At 40.6% G+C, this 26,954-nt stretch overlaps 1 protein-coding gene across 1 annotated transcript in view; it reads right to left on the minus strand.

Annotated features, from left to right (window-relative positions):
* CERS6 (ceramide synthase 6) overlaps positions 1-26,954 on the minus strand; it is a 127,326-nt gene that overhangs the window by 21,707 nt on the left and 78,665 nt on the right. Inside the window, exons 5-8 of the mRNA XM_086615692.1 lie at positions 19,066-19,116; positions 15,205-15,297; positions 5,419-5,547; positions 1,169-1,275 (exon numbers count right to left, since the gene is read on the minus strand). Coding sequence (XP_086471818.1) covers positions 1,169-1,275; positions 5,419-5,547; positions 15,205-15,297; positions 19,066-19,116 — 380 coding nt within the window. The remainder of the gene's footprint in view (positions 1-1,168; positions 1,276-5,418; positions 5,548-15,204; positions 15,298-19,065; positions 19,117-26,954) is intronic.

The following is a 26,954-nucleotide window of genomic DNA, read 5'->3' on the forward strand; positions in this document are numbered from 1 at the left end:
TATTAAGCAGAGCTGATGACGCAGCTCCCTAAGGGCACCTTGGTGTTATCCTGTTTGCATTAACAAAACCCCAAAGAGATATCGTTCTAGAGGATTTGAAAGGAAACTGTGGTGGAGAGGTTGATATTGACATCTGTAAATCCTCTGCGTGCTTAAATAAGGAGCTTGGTGGTAATCTCTCTAAATAAAACTCTGCAAAGGGTAGCATTTCTGGCATTCTTGGTGCTTTCCAAAACCAAAACTGTCACTGTCACCTTCTGATGCAATGACAGACACCTCTTGCTGTCATACGGATACAGAGATACAGGTTAGTTCTGTTCACACGAGAGAAAGGAAGGATCCAGAACACAAAAGAGTGAGGCCAACACCTTCTCCCAGTTCTCCTCATATACAGGGCATAGGTTTCAGAGAAACTTGAATGGGTTTCCACACTGAAGTACATCACTGTATTTCCTAACTAGCCAGCTGCCTTCTGGATGTTGAAGATGCTAGCTAAAGAATTAGAATGTCCTGTTTGCACACATGCGCCTATGTGTACCTAGAAAAGAGAGTATATGCTCATGCGAGCAGCTGGCTTTGTCTGGGAAGAGCTGAGATTACAGTAACACCTACATAACTACCTTATAGATGTATGCATTAAACAGCTTTCCCAGGACGCCCTATTCAAAGGAGGTGTGGCAAAGGAGTAGCCTGCAGTATTACCATCTGCATAGCAATAACATCCTCATACTGATTTCAGTGGGCCAGACTTTCCTTATCTGACTGTGTTTTTCTTTTAAATTGAACATGCTCATAAAGTGTGCACTGAAAGCTAATGAGAAGATTGTAGCTTCAAGTTTAGCCTTTGATCAGTGTCTTTGGTGACTAATGTTTTATTTCTCCTCTAACTTCTTGCCAATATGGGCAAACAATTGCTAACCTGAAGCTATGTGGTCTCCAGCCCACTTCTACCTTAAAACCAGCAGAAGCCCCATATGTTTCTTGTCTAGCACACAGTAAACACAAAGCACTCTAGCAAATAGGCTATTTCAGCACCTGGTTACATCTGAAACTCTCCTTGGTGCTTTCAGAAACAGAGTAATGTCAGTGAATCATGTTCAATTACAACATAGTTATTTCCAAGCTTGTTTGATACTTAGCATTTGAGGAAAACAATATGCTTACTCACCACAAGGGATATATGCCAAGTCTACTGACAATGAAGACAATGGCAAATGTAAGGAACAGAAGGTCACTCAGTTTTTGACACTTGCAATAGTTTGCCATTTTGGCAGCCTGTAAAAGAAAGAAATGTCTTTTTACTTATGTGAGGACAACTGAGTTCTCTTGTATTGTGTATAAGCTGTAAGAAGCAGAAATCAAGTTTTTATGAAGTCTTTAACATTTTCACTGGGCCACCTCACAGTGACCTCGTAATACCTCTCCACCATGCAGGTGGAAAATGTCTTCTCAGAAAAAAAAACGAGACTGTCTAAAACTGGAGTACATCTCTCGTTTCTTCCTTCCTCATTCAATTTCCTTCTTGAAATCCTACAATTTCAGATTCACAAAACTCTTCTGAACTTTTTATTGAACTCCATTGTGTTTATGCTGTCCTTGTCCTCTTTACCTTTCTTTTTATCTCACCTTTCCGGTATGCTCCACTTGCTTTTTTAGCATCCATCCGTCTTTCACCTGCCCCATGCTCTCTGGCCTTTTAGTGTTGGTATACATAAACTTTGTCTCAAATTCTCTATTGTGCCCCTTATCTTATGTTCCCCTACATCATCTCCTCTTCCTTTCTGGCCTATACGGAACGGTTTTTACCTCTAAGATTATACTCCTCTTCTTCAAATCTTTTTCCAAGGCTCTCTTGCCCTCTTTTTCCAACTTTTGCTTTCCAACATGTTGCCCTATGCCTATTTTTACATGCTTTTCTCATTTGTCTTCATGCAGTCTTCCGACTCCTCCTCAGTGAAGGAGTCTACTCATTACTCTTCACTCAAATCACTCATTAAAACATTGATCTTTCCTGAAGTTTCTTTGCCCTCTTCTCCCTGAAGAAAAAGAGCATGTACAAGCAAGCTTCTTTTAGGACTATGCTGCTTCCACAGTGTTCGTATGTGCAAATACTTACTTATTTTAAAACATCTGCTTCAAGGCAGGGACAGCCTTTCTTTATACTTTCTGTCAAATGTATACAGAGAGTCACTGAACAATGAAGTACATCAAAAGCCTGATTCAGTGTCCACTTAAGTCACTGGAGATCCTTTCAAAGCCTCCTCCAAGGGGGCCTATATCTAGGCCCCGTATTGAGAAGATGCTTACTTTTGCTGGTTTTCCAGAGGGTTAAGAGGGAGCAAAATTACCACAACTATGCATATAGAATACTATTCTGAATGCAGAATTCAAACCAGAGAATTGTCTGTGTGAGAGAGACTCTTGCGTTCTGTCTGATTTTTTTGGTACGAACACACTGAACCCGAGAGTGCTCAATGCTCACGTCAGACAATCTGGATGCCAAAACCAACTTGCGCTTTTTGATGTTACATAACTTCTGCAATGTTTCCACTCAAAATCTGAATATAAAGGATATCCTCACTAACAGAAAACAAGTTAGGAAGCTCACAACATAAGAGGAAAGTCACCAGTGCTGCAAAGAAAACATACCCTTCTGAATCAGCCCTATATTCTACAGTGGACACAAATGAGTTTCCTAGCAGTTTGTACTGTCTGGTTTAAAGAAAAGAGAATACTTTGGTGCCAACATGCAAAGCAGAAGAGTTACTAATACCTAGATTTTCAGATGACTGAAAGTTCAGATATGAATTTTGGATGTATTTCCATGGTGGCAGTCTAAAAAACTGGTTTCATATTGTGTGGAGCTGACACTGCCATAGAAACTTGTAGCATCACGCCATTTCTCAAAAACAGTACAGCTGTTGGGCCATTAGTTCTCAACTACCAAATCTACAAATGATATTGATAAGGAAGGACTAAAAAAAAGGGAAAGAGTATGTTGTTGGATGGAATTGGCCACCTAAGACTATACAACACAATTTTCAAAGCTTAAAAAACATGACTACAACAGAATAACATAGCTCTTCCAGATACTTTTGCTAGTCTATTTAAATCCATTTATTTTACAGTGCAGCTCTTTGCCTTGGTCTGAAGAGTCCATTCCCTGTTCTTTTCTAAAAGTGTTTTGGGAGATAGCTGGAACCTGACAGAAAGGATTCAGGTTAAACTGTTAGTTATATGAGGCTCATACACCAGAAGCATACCCAATTGGCAACTACTCACATCCATACCCTGGTATCAAAATTGTCAGTGTTCATTAATTAAGTGAAGAAGTCACAAGGTCCCCAAATAGGTGGGATTTTATGTGCTTCAGCAGGTTAGGTAACTGTTTCCAACCCACAAGCTGTACTGCAGTGCAATGATACCCAAGACCCTTTAAATGACTTACCTGGGATTCTTAAAGTTGCAGTAGCCTAGATTTCAGCTTGAGCTAATGTAATGGCTTCCTAGGCAAGCAAATGGCTTTATGTTTGGTCTGTCTTGCTGTGGCTAGGCTGCTTTGAGTATCCTGATAACTTTCACTCAGACCTAAGAGAACAGCTATGTATTCCTGAAAATCCTGCTATAACTCTTTGGTATCTGCAGATGCCTTAAGATCTATGGAAAATACTTCACCTTCAGTATTCCTACCAATATATACTACTTTCTGCAAGGAGAATAGCAAAAATGTTGCATTCCAGCTTCCCACTGGGCATGCTTCATTATGAAATGGTAGATGGAAAGGTCTAATGACCTCTGGAAATAGCTTTTCATTTTTACAAATATATAATATGTAAAACAGGTCAGGTGCACAACTGACCCAGCAATGCAAGGCATTTTACCAGCTTCGTTTGCAGTTTGATAATTTTCACTCAGTAATGTGAGCAGTGTGTAGGAGTCCTTTTTCTCTCATGCAGCACTGGAGCTGTCACCCACTGCCCGAGCAGAAGAAAGTCAGTTGAGTTGTAATAGCCCTCCAAGTAAGTGCTTCTCAGGAGTTGTGATTCTCTTTCCACACTTTAGACTGGCTTTAGTACTTCCAGTCAGAACAGACTGAACAAATTTACTAGAAAGACCACTAAAGTATGTGTCTCATGGGAAGTGCATTTGCAGCATGTTTTAAATAACGTGAGAATACCAGCAATTTCTTTGTCTTAGCCACTGAATGAACAGAGGAATTGAGAAAAAACATGTATCTCACAGTGTTCAAGTTCAGGTTCTAGCTAGCCTATTACAGCTGATCTCCAGTGGTTTTAGAGTTCCATAGGCACTGGTCTCATCTGGAATGAACACTGTCAAGTAGGTGGCAAGAAAAGAGGAATGAAGAAGGTCTGGGTGAACACACAGCTAGCAGAATGGATCTATACACATTGCTAAATCAGAAAAACAAACTTGCAAAGACGTAATTACTTCTAATAGGAGAAATCCAGATTCTCTGTTGCTCTCTATCTCCAGCAGTCATGTGCCTTCTAGACTAAAAAAAGACTGAAAAATAAAAACAGATTTACAGAACTATTGAAACAGAATGCCAGGATTTTGATTCTGCAAAAGGTGACTCACACAGTGAGATTATATTCTTGAACAACAGGATCCCTGCAACTATTTTAGTAAAAAATAGTTTCAGACAAAATAGTTACTAACTTTTGTTTGATCCTGATGGAGACAGCCTGATTCCAGCATCACCCAGAGCTGTCTTAAAACTGATGAAGACACAGGATGACAACTTCTCTAAATCACTGCTACAGAAGTAACAAACCATCTTGACTTAAAAGAATTTCAATCATCCCTTCCTCTCCAAAGCCAACTGTTTAATATTTGCATCTGGATGTGGAGACACAGGAACCTGGAAAATCCTGGGGACCAGAGGTCAGCTCACTGCCCATGCACAGAACAGCCACTTAAATTGTCCAGCACTCTCTGCCCAGCAAAGCACAGTAGAATCAAACTGTGACACCATGATTCTTTCGGAGTCAGGGTTCTTACCCACACATCACTTCAGACGGGTCAAGAACCAGGAGCTTCTATCCCACACAATCATCACATTCCAGATTTTGCAAATTTTGAGCGTTTGATTTTACCATGTTATATTTAAGATCTGTGTGCAACCCTCCCTGGCATACAATTCATGACTAGTTTCTGTTCTGTAGAAGCAACTTACCAAGGGATAAACCAGCTGAAAGTCACAAAAACACTCTGCTACAAGTGTAATATACTTCAGCAAGGAAACACACTATATTAATCACCTTTACCATCTTGAAATGGCCTCTTTGCTTAGGAAATACTTGTTTTGAACAGAAAACAGATTCTACCTATTGACATGCTAGCTCTCAGCATAGTGAATACCATGTATAGGCACTGATGACACACGTATTATCTCACCTCTAGGACAACATCAGCCGCATCATGGAGACATAAGGTCAAGGTTCCCACTCGTGTCAAATTGGTTACATATGAGAAGGTTATCAGGGTGACTGTTACAATGTGATGTGTAAACATGATGCCAAAATCCTGGAACAGCAAGAAGCAGGGAAAGAAAAACAAAAAACAATGAACCAAACAGTGAGATTCAGTACTCTTATACAAAAATGGATGGATGTTTTTTAAACCCAGCATTATGGTTATGTTACATAAAGATCCTGCTACATAAATGCATTAAATACCCTGCTACATATTCCACTTAGACTGAATAAAATAATCATTGTACGTTAACAAAATGTAAAAAGATTATTGAAAGCTAGGCAACATCTACACTTCTCAGTTCACAGTAAATTAACCTAATGAAGCAAACATTTGTGGCTGAAGTTGCTTTCAAAAGGCATATGTACATACAAATCAAATTATATCACATTTCTTATACACCAAGCAACGTATAATATGCAAAATAATGCACCATTTCCAAGAGTTCAAATAGCTACAAAAGAACAGGAAACACATTTCTATCACACCAGGAGTTATCAACAGTCACCTGCCAAGCATAACTGAGAGCTTTCACCGAGCTGAGAATCCCAGTTCCAGTTTTTTGTTTGTTTCTAATGAAGCTGCTTTATCTTCATATTGTAACAGGGTCAGAAAAGTCTTCAAATGAGCTGGCACAGCTCCTCCTACTCAGATCTAATCTGCCATCTCCCAAATGGTGCAACTTAGCGGGTCTCCAGATCAGTAACTCTGAGTTACTTGGCCAGCAAGTAAATGTTCCTACTGAAAAATACCAGGAGCAGTGCAGGTCCTGTAACATCACATTCCCAGACCCATGCCAAGGGGAGGCAGAGCAGAGAACACGACTCGTCAGCCTGGTCAGGGCTCCCAGACTGATAACTGAGAGAACAGGACCCACAGAGACGAGACTCTTCTCTGCAGGCGCCAAGCCAGTCAAAAAGAAGTCTTGCTGGAGTTTGCTGAACTACCTGCACAGCTTTAAGAAAGTGATATCAAAACTCTGAAGAAAAGATCACAGGCATGATCTGACTGGGGAATTTCTCCACGCACCAGGTGCAAAGTTGCTACCCCAGCCCTCAGCAGATGTAGCAGCTCTCACGCAGGGCTGTTTAAAGGGAGAGATCCAGGCAGTCAGGAGCAGCAGCTCCTCCAGGTAGCCTGCTTCCCAAGCATCTTGGGAGGTGGCACTTGGCCTTCTGGCAGCTTTTGTGGGCCAGTCCTGCTGAGCTGTGGTAGTCTTCAGCTAAGTGGCCCACAGCAGAGAAACCAAAAGTGAGACCCTGCGGTCTGTAGAGTGGCAGCACCTGGTTTGCAATGGGACTGAAGATACATGTGTTGGGCAGGAGGGCACTATGGAAAGTGCTGGCGAGCTCCCACTAACACAGGGTCGATTCCAGAAAAGCAGCAGCTACAGCTGCTAACTGCCCTGTCTCTCCAATACTGTGAAGACTAAATGCCCAGTGTTACTACACTTCTCTTTGGGAATGCAGCAGGCATGTAGGAGGCCCACTGCTTTCAAGGACATGCAGTGCCGCTGCCTCTCAGTACCAGCACTTGGCTTCACTGCAATGTACATTTGGAGACCACGGGAAAACCTGCAGCTTGAGCAGTTTCACTCACTGAAGAGGGACAGGACCTCCTCCCACCCTATCATTTTATGTTTAAAGCTATCAGGTGCTGCAAGTTCTTATTTCCTACACATACTCATCAATGGGCATTGTCAGTATCTCCAACACAAAGCTGAGGGGAAGCAGGGGGCGGGAGAAAAGAAAAAAAACAGCACTAAAAGCAGAGAATTGTATCCTAGTTCGGTATACACCCAGCATTTCTCAGCCAGGTTATTTGGTCCCCACCAGTGTGGGGCACAATCAAATAAATACATTCAGTAGTCATCTCAAGCCATTGCTTTAAATCCATTTTCTTAAGGCAGACTGAACAAAAAGAGAATTAAAGGCTGTTTCCCTTCCTAAGAGTCTTTAAGGGAAAGCAAGGGTATGGCATTTTAGTAATTTCAGAAACTACAAACCCACACATGGGGACCATTTCACCATACCATAATCAAAACAGCAAAGCACCTACCTTATTCCCTGGGATTAGAAGTAAGCTACTAGCATTGCCATATGGCCATACTGCAGCCTAGCTCTTTAGGTGCTTCAGCTGAAAATGCCATGGCACTGTTCTTCATTTTCCTTCTAACTGCAATCATGTTAGCACATAGGCAGTCCAAACAGGGGAAGAAGCCAAGTAGAAAATTTTCATCTGTTTTTATAGCTGACACATTCATGTTCTACAAATATGAAATTTCTAGTCCCTCTTAGGAACTCTTCAAGGCATTACTGACAATATGGATTATTCCTAAGCAGCCCTAATGCTCTTGGGCAGCAGTCTTCTGCACTTCTGCCTGAGTTTACTTACAGAAATGCTGTCCAGGGAACTCCTTCTCTGATAATGTTTCTTAAAAGAGACAGTTATCTGACTCTGCCAGCTCTGAAACGGAGATGCTGGACTGACCTATCGAAAACTGTTAGTGAAAAGTAGCAGTGATACAAATAAGACTACTTTTGTTAGTCTGGTCCTTTCTTTCCTGTTTATGACATTATTTTACATCAGTAATTAATATTATGCATTGAAGATGAAACCTGTTAGATTTTAATTATACATAAGGGTAACGAATATAGAGAAACTAATGGTACAAGTCCCCATAATGTCAAGTGGTACTTGTGTTCAGAGCTTATGCAAGAACTTTCACCTGTACACAGCAGAAGAGCAGCTGTACAGGAATGGGCTTTTTTTTTTTTTTTTTTTTAAATACATTTCAAACTGTATGTATATTTGTGCAAGATGCATTTATTTACAGCAGATTTGTAGCCTCCAGTTGAAACAGCTGAAAGATATCATGTGCCTGTGTCATGGAAATATGTGGCTAAGAATAGAAGAAAAAAATGACTCCTGAAAGCATCACTGAGAAGAACACAGGGCAGACAATGGAGAAACCTCATGGGTTTCAACTTGTAGACAAGCCCTCTGCGATCAAGGCTTCTGCTACTCATGTTTGTTTAACATGACACACTCACTGACTAAACTGCCAAGTGCCTCTGGAAAATTAGTGCCAGTGAAGGGCAAAACATCATCTTCAAAACATCATGGGCTTCAACAAGGGATTATCACCAGTTAAAGGTTTCAACCATTACAATTCTAGTAAAGATCTGCAAAATGTACACAATCTAAATCCTTCTGCAACAAAAGAAATCAGCTCTATGACTCTTATTTTACTGAGTTTGAAGAAAGAGATCCAGGATTCAGAATCAGTGAAATACAGTATAAATTTTCTAGAATCAAAATGGAATATTCAAGAAAATTAGCAGCTACAGATTATTTTATTTTGAGAATAAGTGAACTGTCGTATTTTTAAAAAAGTAAAACACAGAAGCTCTAGGAATTGCCAAATGCTTGGAACTAAAATGTATGAATACAGAGAATGGTCTCCTAGATCATCTAGAAACCTGTTAAAACACTGAGTAGAAATTTTATACATTCCCTTAAATACACTCGTCAAATGTTTGTCTTTTAAACCATACTTCATGTATCCAGAAAGCATGTAAATAAGCTTCACTGTTTTTAAAACTCATCAGGGGCTTGTGAGAGTAACAAAGCTCCCAATATAATTTTTTTATGTCTGTGGTTTACAAAAGAGCAGTATGGGAAGCTGCACAGAGATGATAAAAAACTAAATCATACAATGTTGAAAATGAAAACCCTTAAGGGCAGAACATCATTACAGCAACATAGCAGATATTTACGAAGCAAACAACATGCCATTACAAAACCGTAAAAGTTAATCTACTCAGTTTGCTTCCTTAATGCCAATAGTAGGTATGCGCAACAGCCTAAATAGTTTGCTCACCCCTCTTCAGCCAGGCAAAGATAGCCTGGTGAAATTTATAAAACCTAAATAAACAGGTATTTGAAAGTCAGCAAACCAACTGAAGTAATTTTAAAGTCATGAATTTGCTATTAGAGAAGAATAAAACAGATATGGAAAATAGCAAGTACACTTCTCTTGAGCTACAGCAAGTAAAAGACCAGTACTGGAGTGAGACCAGTGCCAAGTGCTGGTGCTTTCAGAGAAGACCTACCGCACCTCACCTTGAGAGAAACCCAGCTACACAAAGCAGCTGGTTGAATTCCTGCAGTGCACGTGGCTGCCAGAGCACTTTGGATCATCCCAGACTACAACACGGCCACTGCTGCATTTAAAGTATCTAAAATGATAACTAAGACTTAGTTAAAAGTATTCCTTTCACTGTAACTTGAAAACATCAACAGGTTTCTCAGGCTGAGAACTGTTAATCTGCTCTATATAAGCTGTCACGAAGTATGACAAGAGCGCCCGCTATTAGCTGACAAATTTCCTGCTTCGTCCAGTTAAACAGTCTTATTTCATACAGGCACCATTTCACACATTGCATATTGGGTACATTAAGAGGTTTCCACTTATTTTTGAACTAAAGCTGCTCTTTAAAAGAAAACTACTATGTTGTTGCAGGAGCTGGTGTCTCTGTCAAGCTTGTACTACTTTTTGTCAACTACTGTAAGCTCCAGTGCTAACATTTTTCAAGTCATAGGTTTCCTTGGCAGCTTGCACTTTCCCCTGGCCACAGAACAGTTTTACTGTATGACACCGGTGCGTCGCCACATTTCTCCCGTCGGATCTTCCTAGTTATCAGTTTTGCTTACACTACAAAAAGAATTGCCTCCACAGTCCAATCTGGTCACTGATCTAATAGGTTACTTATAAATATGGCACCTTCACTGTCTCCTGCAGGGTGCTTATAATTAAAGACTTCTGACTTGCTATCATTGCACTGCAGATATTGTGCTCGTGCTCTCTGCAGACGCTGGACATTCTCAGACAGAGCAGATGCATGGGACACTGCTTTGATCTGGTGCTCTGGGTTCAGGCACTGCAATTCTGCGGCAGGGATGTTACTTAGCAATTGCTGATCCACTTCCCCATCTCCATTTTCCATTCTATTTCCACAGTAGGCTACTGTAAGGTATTCCTGATAACAAGTACAAGTAGTTTACATAAAACTGAAAAACAGACTTGCAACGGATTGTTTAATTGCATCTGTACTATGGACAGAATTAGGCTTTAGCTCCATGCTTGGCTCAGCAAAGGAAAAACTCTACAATTCACAAGAGAAAAAACTCTTGCATTTGTTCATGGAATCAGAATGGTTTGGGTTGGAAGGCACCTCAAAGATCATATAGTTCCAACTCCCCTTGCCATGGGCAGGGACACCTTCCACTACATCACATTACTCAAAGCCTCATTCAACCTGGCCTCCAACACTTCCAGGGATGGGGCATCCACAACTTCTCTGGGCAACCTGCTCCAGTGTTTCACCACTCTCAGAGTGAAAAATTTCTTCATTAGATCTAATCTAAATCTACCTTGTTTCAGTTTAAAACCATTACCCCTTGTCCTATCACTATATGCCCTTGAAAAAAGTCCCTCTCCAGCTTTCTTGTAGGCCCCCTTTAGGTACTGGAAGGCTGCAACAAGATCACCCTGGAGCCTTCTCTTCTGCAGGCTGAACAACCCCAACTCTCTCAGCCTGTCTTCATAGAAGAGGTGCTCCAGCCCTCAGATCATCTTTGTGGCCCTCCTCTGGACCCACTCCAGCAGCTCCATGTCCTTCTTGTGGTGGAGGCCCCAGAGCTGAACGCAGTATTCCAGGTGGGGTCTCATGAGAGCCGAGCAGAGGGGTAGAATCACTACCTCAACATGCTGGCCACGCTTCTTTGGATGCAGCCCAGGATACGGTTGGCTTTCTGGGCTGCAAGCACACATTGCCAGCTCATGTTGAGCTTCTCGTTGACCATCACCTCCAAGTCCTTCTCCTCAGGGCTGCTCTCAATTCATTCTCTGTCTAGCCTATATTTGTGCGTGGGATTGCTCTGACCCATGTGCAGGACCCTACACTTAGCCTTGTTGAACTTAATGAGCTTTGGTGAGACCTGTCAAGGTCCCTCTGAATGGCATCCCTTCCCTCCAGTGTGTTGACCCCACCACACAGCTTAGTGTCACCAGCAGACTTGCTGAGGGTGCACTCGATCCCACTGTCCATGTTGCCGACAAAGATGTTAAACAGTGCTGGTCCTGATACCGACCCCTGAGGGACGGCATTTGTCACTGCTCTCCACTTGGACATCGAGCCGTTGACCACAACTCTTTGAGAGCAACCATCCAGCCAATTCCTTATCCACTGAGTGGCATGTCTCTCTATTTAAAGACAAGGATGTTGTCCAGGCCAGTGTCAAATGCTTTGGATGAGTCCAGGTAGATGATATCTGTTGCTTTTCCCTTTTCCACCAATGCTGTAACCCCATCATAGAAGGCCACCAAATTTGTCAGGCAGGATTTGCCCTTAGTGAAGCCATGTTGGCCATCACCAATCACCTCCTTATTTTCCAAGTGGCTTAGAATAGTTGCCAGGAGGATCTGCTCCATGATCATGCTGGGCACAGTGGTAAGACTCACTGGCCTGTAGCGCACCAAGTCTTCTTTTTTTTTCCCTTTTTAAAAAGCAGGGTTATGATTCCCCTTTTCCAGTTGATGGGATCTTCGTCGGACTGCCATGACTTCTCAAATATGATGGATAATGGTTTAGCAATTTCATCTGCCAGTTCCCTCAGGACCTGCGGATGCATCTTGCCAGGTCCCATGGACTTGTTCACCTTCAGGTTCCTTAGATGATCTCGAACCTGATCTTCTCCTACAGTGGGTGGTTCTTCATTCTCCCAGTCCCTGCCTTTGCCTTCTGTAACTTGGGCAGTGTGGCTTAAGCATTCACCAGTGATGAGTAAGGCAAAAAAGTCATTGAGTACCTCAGCCTTCTCCATATCCTGGGTAAGCAGGTCTCTCGTTTCCTTATGGAGAGGGCCCACATTTTCCTTAGTCCTCCTTTTATCACTGACATACCTACAGAAGCTTTCCTTGTTGCCCTTGATGTCTCTGGCCAAATTTAATTCTCTAAGGGCTTTAGATTTCCTAACCTGATCCCTGGCTGCTTGGACGATTTTTCTCTGTGTTCCTCCCAGGCTACCTGTCCCTGCTTCCACCCTTTGTAGGCTTCCTTTCTGTGTTTGAGTTGGTCCAGGAGCTCCTTGTTTATCCATGCAGGCCTCCTGGTGTTTTTGCCCGACTTCCTCTTTGTTAGGATGCACTTCTCCTGAGCTTGGAAGAGGTGATCCTTGAATACCATCCAGCTTTCTTGGGCCCCTCTTCCCTCCAGGGCTTTATCCCATGGTACTTCACCAAGCAGATTCCTGAAGAGGCCAAAGTCTACTCTCCTGAAGTCCAGGATTATCATCAACACACTCCAGGAGCCTCCTGGATTGCCTATACCCTGCTGCGTTATCCCTCCAACTGATATAGGGGTGGCTGAAGTCCCCCATGAGGACCAGGACTTGTGAACATGAGGCTGCTTCTATCTGTCTATACAAGGCCTCATCCTCTTGGTCTTCCTAGTCGAGCAGTCTGTAGCAGACCTCCACTATAATGTCACCTGTCCCTGCTCTGCCTTTAATCCTGACCCATAAGCTCTTTGTCAGCTTCCCATCCATCCCCAGGTGGACCTCCATGCACTCCAGCTGGTCACTGACATAGAGGGCAACACCTCCTCCTTGTCTCCCCTGCCTGTATCCTTCCTAAAGAGCCTGTACTCTTCCATTCCAACACTCCAGTCATAGGATTCATCCCACCGTGTCTCCATGATGCCAATAAGATAAAAGCCCTGCAGGTGTGCACACACCTCTAACTCCTCTTGTTTATTCCCCGTGCTACGTGCGTTTGTATGGAAACATTTAAGCTGGGTCCCCGATGAAGGTGACTTACTGGCTGGAGTGCCTGGAATTCCTTTCTGCTGCTCTTCAAGTGCTCTCGGCTCATCTCGCGCAAGCCTGGTATTATCCCCCTCTCCCTTCAAGTCTAGTTTAAAGCCCTGTGAATGAGCCCTGCTAGCTCACAGGATGTAGTAAACGAGAAAGGTGTTACTGACCCTCCCAATGGCCCTTTTCAGAAGTATACTTCAGCGCTGAACCCAGATGCTGTTCAGGTAGCCTCCAGTCACTTTTCACATAAGCAAAAAAACTAGTCAGGAATCAATTAAATATTCTTTAAAGATATATAGTACTACAAAACTGCAGTACTGTTGCAATTGCAATGGTGTTAGATTTTCCTCTCCCTGAAGAGGAACACAAAGAAAATAAAATATAACCAAAAGGCACAGTGCAGAGGGCTGAGTATGAATGCAGGGGAACGGATTAGACACAATTCATCACTGCAGCAATAACCTGAACAATTCCGTAACATTGCAGCAGAGGTTTGGGGTTTGTTCATATACTGACAAATGGCTATTCACTATTGCTGGCATCTGCAGCTCACGTCCATTAGTCAATGTCACTCTCGATTTAAATTCATCTCCACTATCATACAACTCTGTTGAGCACCGTTTTTCTGCATCTTTGTTTTTTGAAACAGTGAAGTTGTACTTATTTCAAGCTCATGATTAACAGATGCTTAGCATCTACAGACAATGCAAGCAAGGGATTTATGTCTATTCATCCTAAATTGGTTGTTTTGTTTACAATTTACCCTCCAATATGGATTTAAAATTTGTGGATGCTTTCTTGAGATTTCTACCTCTGGAAAAATTTAGAAATTCAAATAGATACACATAGCTCTGACACAAGACTCCCAGGAGCACACTGTGGTTCCAAATAGCACATAAATTTATTCAGAACATACCAAATCCTTCATTTACTCTTCTCAGAGTTATGCTCCTGCTAAAATTCTAGTAAACTAATTTTTTACTAATTCTGGTAAAACTGGTTTTCCATTAGCATAGCCTACAATCATTTAATTAAATGACAGTAGAAGGAGGCGCATAAAAATATTATTAAATCCTTCCAAATATTTTAAGCAAATAATTTTACAACATTAAAAACACCTGCAAGAATAGCTCAATGGATTGTTACTACAGAATGACTGTCATGCTGCCTCTTCTGCTATGGACTGTCACTCTCCTTGGAGGAGAGAACTTGGATGAAGGAATATGGAACAGGTTGCTACTGATCCTGGAAAAATCTGGCCAGAGTTTTATTTGCTTGATTAACAGCCCCTTAATAGCAATGCTCAGCTACTTGAAATTTCATAACAGTAAAGGATAAGATTAAATGTAACATCACTTTTTAATATTAAATGTATCCCTGTTTGTACCATTCCTTTGTAGAATAAATTCAAAGCCCTCATAGATCTTAGCAAAGTGATACTGTGAATTTACGAGGCAGTCTTGTTCTGTCATTGATACTTCACCATTTAACTCTTAGAAGAAACAGTACATCTATTAGCTACTACGTGTTCAATTCCATTCAAGTCACTGTATGGGAGCAGAAGGTTTTTTTGGCTGATGGTATTTCCCCTTCAGTATTTGATTACTCCAGGCTCCTCTTCCCATGCGCAGAAAAAACCCACATCATAGTAACAAGGAACAGAGTGAGACAAGCACTTCAACACCAGTTTCTCAGTGACGAGTATCTGCAAGAGGTGGTGACTAGAAAGCACTGTATTTCCAGTTCACTGCACAGGTAATACAGGTATTTCTCAAGTCAAGAAAGAGACGTGCTTAAAGCTTTCAATGTTTTTAGTCTCATTGTTCTTACCTTTCTTTTGATGTCAATGAATTGAGAAAACATTAAGGACCAGTAGAATGACAATTCAACTATGTAGTAATAATGAAGGTCAGGCATCAGTGGCTGAAAGATGGAAATGAGGAAAAGTTAACAGTCTAACTGACATTACAGGCAGCTGAGGTCTATAGGAGACATGTTTAATCACAGAGGGATTACGGAATTATACATAAGCATCCTGTGTAAGAAAAATGATGATGGTTGCCTCTTCCAAACCTACCCTCCTCTTAGGTTTTAATCTTGACAGTACTGTAATATTGTATTACCAAAAAATTATGAAGTTGACTGTTGGGAACCTAGAACAAACTAAATGCTGAGTGGTCCTAAGTCTGTTTTGAAAGATTACGTGAAACATCTTGCTGTAAATCAGTAATGTAGGTTTAAAGCACAACAAAAGAAACAATGCTAAAGCAGATCAGTGAAACGTAATGCTAGTATATAATCTCATCTGCTCATGATGAAAACATGAGCTTTAAACAGGGCTCTTTCTAATATAAAAGCCTACTTTAAAAGAATTTAACCACTTTCTGGGAACCTGTTAACATTTTGAAAGAACAAAACAAAATAAATTTATCCAGGCACATTGTTTTATACATGACATGGTTACACAGATATTTAAAAGTAAAAGAAATTAAAATAAAGAGACACAGGAACTTATGCACAACCAAAACCAACCTGGGGTAACTTCGGAGAAGATAACTGGTGGCACATATAGGCTGTTTAGCCCCCAGCCTAAGAGAGCCAGACCTAGAAGCTACCCTAATTTCCATGCGATTGTGTCTCCCTGCTAGTCATGTCTTCCATCGCAGTGATAGAGAGGGGCACTGGCACAGGAGAAGCTCCTAAGGGCATCTCCTGAGACATCAGATGAACCATCTCCAGAGCAGTTTGCACTGGCACAATCATGCACCCAAGCAAGGCACGAGCTATTTCCACTGGCAAGAAGCATTTCAATTGCCTCTTTTATTCCCATTCCTTTAGCAGACCAGATCTTTGCAGCTGAAAAACAGTCCTTAGGTGCCCACTTAATGCTCTATGTGGGTTATTTACATACAGACATATGCTTATGCTTTATGAAAAACATATACACTCAAAATCAATCCTTTAAAGCCTTTTTTTTTGCTAATATAATACTTTTCTGATTTAGTGAGACTGCCAGTAAGCTTTTAAATAGGTGTAATTAAAAAAAGGGAAGAGAACATGAGCTAGCAGTGAACCACAACTATTATACTCATTATTGCAAGAGAACTCACTGGGGAAAATGTCTAGTAAAACAACTAAGATTGTCAGCTGCTTTCTTAACAATAGCATTAGTATTTCTAAACCCATGTATACTGATAACATAAGGGGACTGTAAACACATCATGGTTTCCTTCCATGAATGGATCAATAGTATCTGTTTTACTTAGTTTAAATGTTAGGTTTCACTTCTCCATAGACTTAACTTCAATAGGACTATTCTGTGCTTATGGGCAGAGCTGTCACCCAAATGATCCATTTGACTGTATCTACAGTAAGTCCGGCTGGATTTCTGCAATGCTGTGTTGAGTAACTTACAAAGGATTTGTAGCAAACAAGAGATTAGAAATTTTATCTAGTTAATAAAATCTCAAATAAACAAAAGGAAATTGAAAACCCAGTACTTAATCCTGATTAGGACCCAGTAGATGCTTTTAGCTCTGAGACAATTATTTTGATAATGACTTTTATTTGATGATTTGCTTTCTGTTGGACCCTCCCCACTAGTAGCATGATTTTAGAGATAGTAAGTTCAGTTGCCACCCTCCAAAAACTTTCTGAGTGATCTTTTTCTTCTGACAAGTCTGGTAAACATATGTTCCTTAATCACTAAGATTCACGGTATTATGTCGTAAGTAAATCTCTTCTTACATGTAGTAACACAAAAATAGCAGAAAACAGGACTGAAAGGCACTAGTGACTGCAGCCATATCAATTTTGACAAATGATTGTTCTTAAAATCTCTCAGGGATGAAGATTTGACACTTCCCCCATTCAATTTCTTCTGCCGCTTCCCTAATGTTACTCAATTCACACTCCAGTCCTTGAGTGGAATTTAAGTCATTATTTCTTCTCAGGCTAAAATGACCAAATTCCTTCAACCTTTCTCAGATCAAGATTTTTAGTCATTCTTGCTGAACTATCTCCACTGAACTATTTCCAACAGGTACATAACCTTCAAGAATAGTAGCACCCAAACCTGAACACAGTTCACCTGTTCAGCCTGTCCAGGGCTGTACACTGTCACAGGGAATTCATGTGTCTTTCAGATAATACCCTTCTTCATACTTTCCAGTCTGGCAATGAGGGTGTTTTTTTTTCCCTCTCTGCCCTTTAGGAATAAAAAAACAAAAAAAAAGCAGTATGCCCTAGATAGGTCAGACTCTTAAATTGCAAAGATCTTTGCTGGAGCTTTTGGAATTCAATGTCAATCATATTTTAATAACAGGTAGTACAATGTCTCAATGATGTCTATATGAGACTCCTGGATGCTAAATTAAAAAAAAAAAAAAAAAGCATTTTAAAGAAGCTCAGGTTTAGAATTAGAATTCAGACTAATTTGAAAAGCTATCAAAAGCTATCCTCAAAAGCTATTAAGAATTTCGAAGAGCATCTTACTAGGTCACAACTGAAGCACTTGTTACCTCTGATTTATAACACAAGGAAAAATTATACTTCACAACTTTAATCTCTTGTTGTTTCCTGTTATACAAAGCGTATTAAGGAAACAGGTGGCTCTTAGCTTTTCCAAGGGGCTTCCAAAGCCCATTCCTAGCCCACGTACATGATGATACTTCTTCCTCGAAAGGGCTACCTTACTGTTATTATTAATAATAATAAAAGGGTTCCTTTAATTAGTTTACTGATCCTCATAACATCCATGTTGGAAGTTACTTCTATTAGACCAGGAGGCAAAATGCCATGGCAGAGTTCAGGAGTTACCTTTTCTGAAAAATACATGGAATTCTTTAGAGCAAGTTGACTGCTCTGTTTAAATACAACCCAAACTTTAACAACTATGTCCAATAAGATTGTCCTTTTAAAGATTGTTTTAAGAAAACCAAATTTCAAACTTGAGCAAAATTTTTTGGAGGACTGAAATGAGTGCAGCAGGACACCACCTGAAAGAGCATTTTTACTTTTAAAAGTGGCATTTTTCTCCTTAGTAAAGGAGATGAATGACTCATGTTCTTTCTTTGAAGTTAAGTTACATACTTTGACCTAGAACAGAGAGAAAGACTGATGCTTTTTCAAACCGTGAAAATGCAGACAGTGCTGAAAATAAAGACTTCAAACCATTCCCAATTCTCCCACTTATTTTACCTTCTTTCTTTGTAAGCTTCCATGAGGCCAGGACTGGACAGCCCCTAACTAGGTACCTAAAGGCGAAACCTACCTTCTCTCTTCAGTCTCCTCTTTGATCACACCTGCTGCCAGAGATTAAGTCTCACCCTATATGCGGTATAACAACTATGAGAACTTGCCTATATATATATTGGCTTTTCCCAGCCTGCTGAATTTGAGTATCCTCAGAACTTTGTAAAAAATGACCATTCTACCACCATTGCAGAAATCTGCTTTCACAGTTAGATTGTGCAGATCTGTTTTCAGATCCTGTGTTTCATTTCAAAACAGGTGTGACAGCTATAGTTATCTTTCCCATCTTGAACTCAAGTAAGATGGGAAGCATCTAGCAATATTTTGAAATGCCGAGTAGCCCGTTCACACTAACATACTGAACAAAGCTCCACTATAATAAAAACAGAGCTCTGCAGAGGTGTCATATTTGTTTTTAGGCAGCACTGTAACTTTTACCTGATATGGATAACCATTCCAGCACTGTCTGGTATTCCAGAGCCAGGGTGTCTGAGAGAGAAAGAAAAGAAAAAGAAAAAAACAAGGTCTGTACACACCATTTTGGTTAATACAAGTGAAGGACAAAACTACCAGAATAGCTTAAAATTTGCAATTTTTGATAAGAGGCTATGAAAATTGAATACAACAAGGAGATTTCTCAAAGTTTCACAGTATGAATTAGAGCAACTTGCCTAATTTGCAGAGATTTTTGGTTGGTGCACCATGACCTTACATGAATAGCTTTTGCAGGCTGATCATATTAGCTTGTGCTCAGGTGGTCAGATCTCACATTACCTTCTCAGTAAAATGGAAAATCCTGGCCTTAAGTTATTCAAATATTATAAATCATGTTCCTTGCATGTGCTGTTAGATATAAGCATCCTTCCATACAGGATCCATCCTTTGTCCCAGCCACATCAACTCAAGATATCAAATCTTTTGCTTTCCTGGCTGAAGACGTGACTGTCCACAGACAATAGACCTTGCTACCACACGGAAAATACTCTAATATCTTAGGTCAATAAGAAAGGTGCCAGAGACAAATTTATTGTAGCATGCATCTACAGACTCTTGCATTGCAAAAAGCTGGGCAAACTAAGACTTGGGAATGTGCAGCTCTGTTACATTTCCTGTTTCTTTGCTGCTTGCACAAGATTTATGTGATTATTTCTCTTTCAATGCCACAAGAGAGCCTTTTAAATCTTGTCTTGTAAGCAGGTTATTTCTTTCAGAGTTCTTTATTTTTTACCTTCTTTTCTGTGCAATTAATGGATTCAAGATAGAAAATACCATATGGGCAAGCTCTTCTACCAATATACCCAACCATTATGTATCTCCACATTGGGTAGTAAGAATACGACCAAATCAACAGCTACCGAGCAGTCACGCTCCTTTTTGTGCAAGAGCAGGAACAACTCCTCTCAGATATGCATGTTTTGCAAAGCACAGCTGCATCTCAGGCTCTGGCAGCATCTGGACTTTGAGAAGCACGTCTACAGTACAAGTACTCAGGCACCGGGTATCTCACTAGAAACATGAAAGAAAACTGTGGATTCAAGGTCTTTGTGCAACTCCTTTACATAACCTTAACTGCTCTACATCCAAGTATACAGGGGGCAGAACATCATTAGTAGGTCTCCTGGATTAAGGCACACACCCTTACAGCATTAAATGCTTCCACTAGATTACATTTTTTCAACTAAATCTTCGTTGCATGAGAGAGAGCATTTTCTCGTTTTCTCCATCAGGTGGAGCACTTCAGCTCAGGCAAAGCAGAGTAACAAGCTCATGCAAAATGCAATGGGTGAGCGTCAAACCAAGTAAAATGAACACTAAACAGAACGTGAAAGCCCTGGGCTGAGAACCAGGCTAAATAGAAAGGATTTGTACCATATCGAAAGACATGATAAATACTAGTCAGAATTATAGCTCAACTGATACTTAAGTTCTAATTGTGATTTGTGTTGTAGAAGGTCCTTACACCTTTTGTTGGTTAACACTGATGTAATATGGTTACTAAAGGCTCTTCCTAGATTTTTGAACGTGTCCTTCACACAGAAAATAAGGTAAAATAAAGCTTGCACACCCATATCCCCAGTGCTCCTGAAACGGTAAGGAATAATTCTTACAGTAACTTGAGCAGTATACTAACACTTAAAGTAACAGATCTCCTAGAGTTTCTGATATGCCTGTCACAAGGATGCTGTGAGAATGATTAAAGTCTACCCAAACTGCTCCTTCTCTCTATTATGAATAATTATTTCACGCAAGCAACTTATTTGTTCAAACATCTCCACAGTAGTTACTGTGCTAAGTGAGTTCCCCTCAATTCATGCAACAAAAAAGGTCTTTGGAAACAGCCACAGCCTCTCTGCAAGTGTTACTAATATACAGAATCTAAAATATTTCTGTCTGACAGCTGCCTAAATTAGATCCATCCCAATACTGTAGGATAATTCATAGTTTTAGCCAGGTTTGAAAAGCTGTAACTGTCTTTCATATCAGATTCAACAAGAGATAAGAGATGCTTCCTACCCAATTATTTTGCTACCTAAATTACAGGTGCTAGCAAAAAAAGCACGTTTTCCTCTTTCAAATATTATGACATCTTAAAGCTTCTTCAGAGATGCCTTCTGTAGGAGCTGCAGAGGTTTATGCGCAATTAAAATGCTGGATGCTAAATAAAATAGGCCTCACTGGAGGAACCAATAATCACAAAGCCTGAAAAGCTGACAAACCAACTGACAAACAATATAACACACGCATTAAGCCTGAAAGACCAATACATTGCAGAACATCTGCCTCTTCTGAGCCACATAAGGCTCAGAAACCCACGCTACCATCTCAAAATGCTTCTGAGTTGCTGTTTGGAAACCTAATGGATCCTATATGGGCAACAGTGGCTAAGACAGCACGGTACCTACACCACCCTCTTACCCCTCTTTCCTCCCCAGCCTCCCCTCCTCCTGACTTGCTTTGGCATCTCTGAGTTGACTCTAGCAGTTGTAGCAGCAGGGGGCTTTGGTTATGCTAGCCCTGGAGGGTTTTAGGGAAGAGGTAGAAAAAGAGTTTGGTTTAAGCACAACCTTCCCCTCTGACCTCCACAATGAACATAGTCCTAGATTGAACCTAATTTCTCCATGCAGACCGTTGTTACAGTTGGAGAAAGAGGCAACTTGTTTATTCCTCTGTGAGCCTCACAACTGTGGGGATACTCTGTACAGGCTTCAGCAGGAAGGAGAAAATCCTAAAAAAGCCCACGCAGCCTGCAGTGTGACACCTAGGCACACAGGTGAAGGGTGGATTAATCAGAAAGGACCTAACACCCTGAGCCGTTCCCAGGGCTCAGCTGAGCCCTGCGTGTGCTCAGCGGACACTCTGTGAACTTCGTCACACCAGGCAAGCTCACTGTGCAGCAGAGTCCAGCTCTTCCTGAAAGTCCCATGATGGATGGGGAGAAAAGGTCAGTGATTTGGCTTTCAACAGATCCTTTTTTTGATGAACGTAAAAAGCATGCTACTCTTTCCACTGCCTGTTTAATACCCAAGTTTCCATTTTATTTCTTGTTCTCAGTACAGAATCTCTGAGGAAGGGAGGAAATGCAAGGATTCTGACAACTAAAAGGCATCCTTAAGCTGGAAATAGAATACTAACAACTTCAGTATCAATTATGTCAGTGACAAAGCACCAGTCCTACAATACTGACACCCTCCCTTACAGAACATAAAGGAGTTCAGAGGGAAACTTGAGCTTTACCACACTTTGGTGCCATGCCTAATCAGTGCAGTGCCAATGACAGAGGAGAATGGTAAACAGCTGCTGAATCTGCTGTCATTTACAGTACTAAGGAACAAATCTCTATTATTTTTGTTTCCTTACAGGAATATCTATCAAAAGCTCCATCAAACCTCTCTCCAACTCTGTGATTAAAGGGAGTCATTTTAAAGAACTCCTTCAGAAATAAAACTTCTCTTGAGATAAGGGAATGACTGAGGATTTGGGGAGAAAAAAAGAACAAATTATCTGAGATGTCTGCACGCTTAGCCAGAAGCCTCGGGTAGTTTTGTATCCTTTGTCCGATTCGCTTATCTTTAGAGAAAGTTTCTAAGCTTTCTAAGCTTCTGAAAGCCAGGGCCAGCATTGGGCCCTGTCCTTCAGAAGCCCCAAAGCAATGAAAATCTGCAAGTCTTGCTCAAAGTGCCACTAGTACCTAGTATGTGAAAGTTCAGTTTTGATAGTAAATAGAGGGGGGGGGGGAAAGGTAGTACAATAAAAATCCTTCCATTTGTGATCTGTTCCCTGGACAGCTGATTTGGCCAAAAGGTATTTTTGTGTGTATTTTATCAGGGAGGCAATACATGCACCTGAGGAAGTATTATTTAAAATAACAAGTTAAATTTTGGTTCATCATACAGTAATAAAAATAACCAAGAATACTCCTCTCTCATCCACATGTACCCAACAGAACTCACTGAGTGTAGGAAACACACAAAGGCCCCAGGACAGGTTCTCAAGGAGACAGATGAGGGCTGTACACATCATGAGCAAGTACTTTCCCAGACTGAGCAAGCCAGCCATCAGATGTGTGTGTATCAGGCATGTCACAGGCGTAAACGAATTCCATGCACGTTTTATAGAATCCACTTGTGTTAGTAAACATAAATATATTTACACGTAGGCCACATAAATTTGCAAAATAATTTGCTGGTTTTGGGCAGCTAAAGTTACTTTCACAGTCTGTCTCACTGCAAGTTGCTGTATCAGCAACTGAGTCAGTTTTCCTTGTACCCAGCAGAACCAGAAACCCCAATATGCAAGTTGTACCCACAAGCACTGATGTTGCTTTGAGCTTGGAAGTGTGAGCCTACACATAAATAAGAGATGTTCCAAAAATGAATACAGCATTGCTGGCACTCATTTTTTTCCTTTTTGTAGTCCATAAACTCAAAACAAGTAACACATTGAAGAAACACTTCCAGAAGTACATCACTAAGCCTCATGACAGCAAAACTCAGCTCTCTACAGAGCAGCTTCTGCCCTAGCAATTTGGAACATTAGATAGAGCTGTTACACACCTGATTTACTCCTGACGACACAGCCATGTTGTAACTCCCAAAGGGGTTCTTCCCAAATTCCCAAGTAAGCAAGAAAAATCTTCTGACTTTTCCAGCAGAGAAAGAAACACAATCTGCCTGCTGTTTTTATCAGAATACAGCATGTAAAAATCCAGGAACACCACGACAGAATCCCCACATCTCACACAAACCTATTAATGCTCAAAACCACATTTCAAATCAAAATGAGACATCCTCAGTCAAAAAAAAAAAAATAATTTTAAGTTGCTTTTGAAATTAGAAAACTTTTGACCCTGTGAAACAAAGCCAGCACAATACAGAAATCTTGAGCATTCACTGTGTATATACTCACTAATCTGCAGTCTCAAAAGGCCAAGATTTTATCTGGCTTGGTTAATGTATTTGGATATAGCTTTACATAATTTGTCTTCAACAGCTACAAGCAATATTAAGTGGAACAGAAATTAGCACTATTAATTAAAGTAAAGATAATACATACTTTTGGCAAAGTTCTACCCACCTCATTTATTTTGGGCTGATACAGGCAAAGACATCTCATGGCATTCGTATCTCTACTTTCATCAAACTAGCGCAGGTCCTTGCTCTTCATGGAAACAAGTGGTAAAACTGAGGTCAGAAGATTTCCTCTTGATTAGCATTTACTTAGCCCCCAAATGCTGTGTGCAATTTGCTCTTACCCCTAGACCTAACGTTCTCTCTCTGACACACACGTATGATCTCTGACATACACATACTCTTTTCCTCAAAAGCAGCTGCCTTCTCCCACGACAGGCAGAACACCATCTCCTGCTCATGTGGACCAACACCTCGCTGTGTTCTGAGCTTTACAGCTTACCTACCTAAGAGTGCGATTGTAACAGCAGGGCAGGAGGAGACTAAAATCTTTAATTGCAAAATATAGAATTATTTAACACTTTTCACTTCTTTTTAATTATCCAGGAACTGAAAATTACAGGCTTTTTGTGAACAGCACCTTTCATAACATCAGCTGAAGGACAATTGTTCATAATTGACAATTGTTTTGGGGTGTTGGGTTAGGTTGTTTGTTTTTTTTTATTTGATCTTCTACATGCTTAAATTAAATAGTATCTCAATCTTCACTTTTTTTCCTAATTATGGCTAGAGATTACAGCAATTTTTTCAATATATTAACAAGCATTCCTCTGGCATATCACTTGGCTGAAGAAGCACTTGCTTAGAGTGGAATCACTTAAATTGCTTACTTGCTTTTTCTTTCTGCAACACCTGCATCCTTTTGGCATGATATGCTGAATCGCTGCTGACATTAGAGAGAAAGTCAGATTACCAGGCAGCACAGAAAGCATCCTTATGTAGTTTCCCATGCCAGGGGCTCTATGTTCTACTGTAAAAATGACTCCACTCATTTATGGTATAACAAAGAGATTTTTCAATAAATTAATCTCTTAGATGCAAATTCCACAGTGACCCTGGGTTTCCTTCCCCATCTTCTTACTTGGCTCAATGGGGATCAGTGTAAGTGTAGACTACTGCAGCCCTTCTCTTTTAAGGAGAGTAAATACCCACGAAAACACTTGCTTCTGCATAATAGGTACAAACTAATAGACTTTTTGTCCTTTTAACTACAGAAAAAGTCCTTGGTATTAATTGATGTAAAATAAGTCACAGTTTTACAAGTCACAGAAAGTGACCTCTCTCTTTTCACAAGTATCAATATTTTGCAGCATTTTTCTCTCCAGCAGAAAGAAAATTAAACTCTTCCTCATTTTCCTTGATTTTTAGAAGAAGATTTACAAAGTAACAAACAGAACTTTCTGAGCCAGCTTTTCAAAGTTTCTATCATCTTCCACTAAGTTTGAATGGCCTCCAAGGAATTCAGATTTATTGTGTCTCGGGAACTGTCTCTGACTATCTAGAAATGTGTTTTTTTTCTTGTTATCCTCTAAAAAATTACCCTGGATAAGACAGGATCTGGACCATGTTAACATCATCCCTTGCTACTGTTGTATTTTTCTGCTACTACTTAAGCATTTCTCCTACTAAAGTCTCACTGATTTAGAAAATACCTCAGTTTCCAGTCTCCACTGGCCACTTGTGACAGGCACTGACGGCACAACCTTAGCAGCAAACAACGCCAAGAGCATTGCCTGGTATTGCGTACGGCAGGATGAACTGCAGAATAAACTGACTCTCTGCAAGCACCGGTGTTTAGTCACCTACACATCAAAATTAAGTATATTTCCCACAAAATGACTACGTGCTGTCAAAAAAAACATGCTGGGAAGAAAGAGAACTCAGCAAAATGACAAAATCCATAGTTACTATTTTGCATCAACCTCTGCGTGTTCTGCCTTCCGGTGACTGGCGATTTGGTTTGGGATGCAGTTGCTTTTCACACTAGGGAACAGCATTTTCATAAAATCTTCACAGACCCAAGCAGTCATTCATATTTCTTGGCACAGCTGACAATAGAAGTGAAGACAATGTGACACATTGCTGATGAACCTCCTGAGGTTCTCTTCCCAGGTATTGTGTGACTAAGGAAGCTGCTACAAGTTTTTGCAGAACTGTTTTTTTCTCTAGAGCTTAGTGCTTCGTGTCTGCAGAAACAAGGTGTTAGGGGGGAAAAAATGCTTTTGCAACGAAGAGTGCTCAGCCTTTCCTCGCAACAATCTGCACTGCTGATTTCCAAACGAAATTAAAAATGATACTTCTACAAATCAGAAACTACAAAATATACGGAAGAACACATAAAAGGCCAAGATTAACAACAATCACGGGAAGATGCACTTGACATTTCAAATGCAAATGTATGTGTGTGCACAAAAATATTTTTAGAAAAAAAAATGAATTCAAGTCTGGATTTATTTACATAAAATTATCTCTGGAAAGGCAGAGTAAGCTCCATGTACCAAATACATCCACTTTTCCCTTTAAAAACATGATGTACAGAGATCTGGTGTTTATGTCTTGTGCTGATAAACACATAATTTCAACTTCCAAATTATGTGGAAAATGAAGATGGCAAAAGGTACAGATAATCCCAGAGCATCTGGAAGGGTTCAAATATTGAGCCATCGCATGCTCTGAACAGAAGTGAAGAACACTCCAGCTGGAGAAGCTGGTGGCTGCATCATCTCTTCCCCATGCTTGGACCGGCCAGCCACCAGTCCCCTCAGCAGGCCCAGCCACCAAAATATTTGTTCTCATGTGTGTACCTTCTTCCTCTGACACTTCCCCTGCTAGTTGCTTTTCAGTAAGCAAAACTTTATA

Source organism: Tauraco erythrolophus, chromosome 8 (assembly GCF_009769465.1).
Source record: "Tauraco erythrolophus isolate bTauEry1 chromosome 8, bTauEry1.pri, whole genome shotgun sequence".
Taxonomy (NCBI): domain Eukaryota; kingdom Metazoa; phylum Chordata; class Aves; order Musophagiformes; family Musophagidae; genus Tauraco; species Tauraco erythrolophus.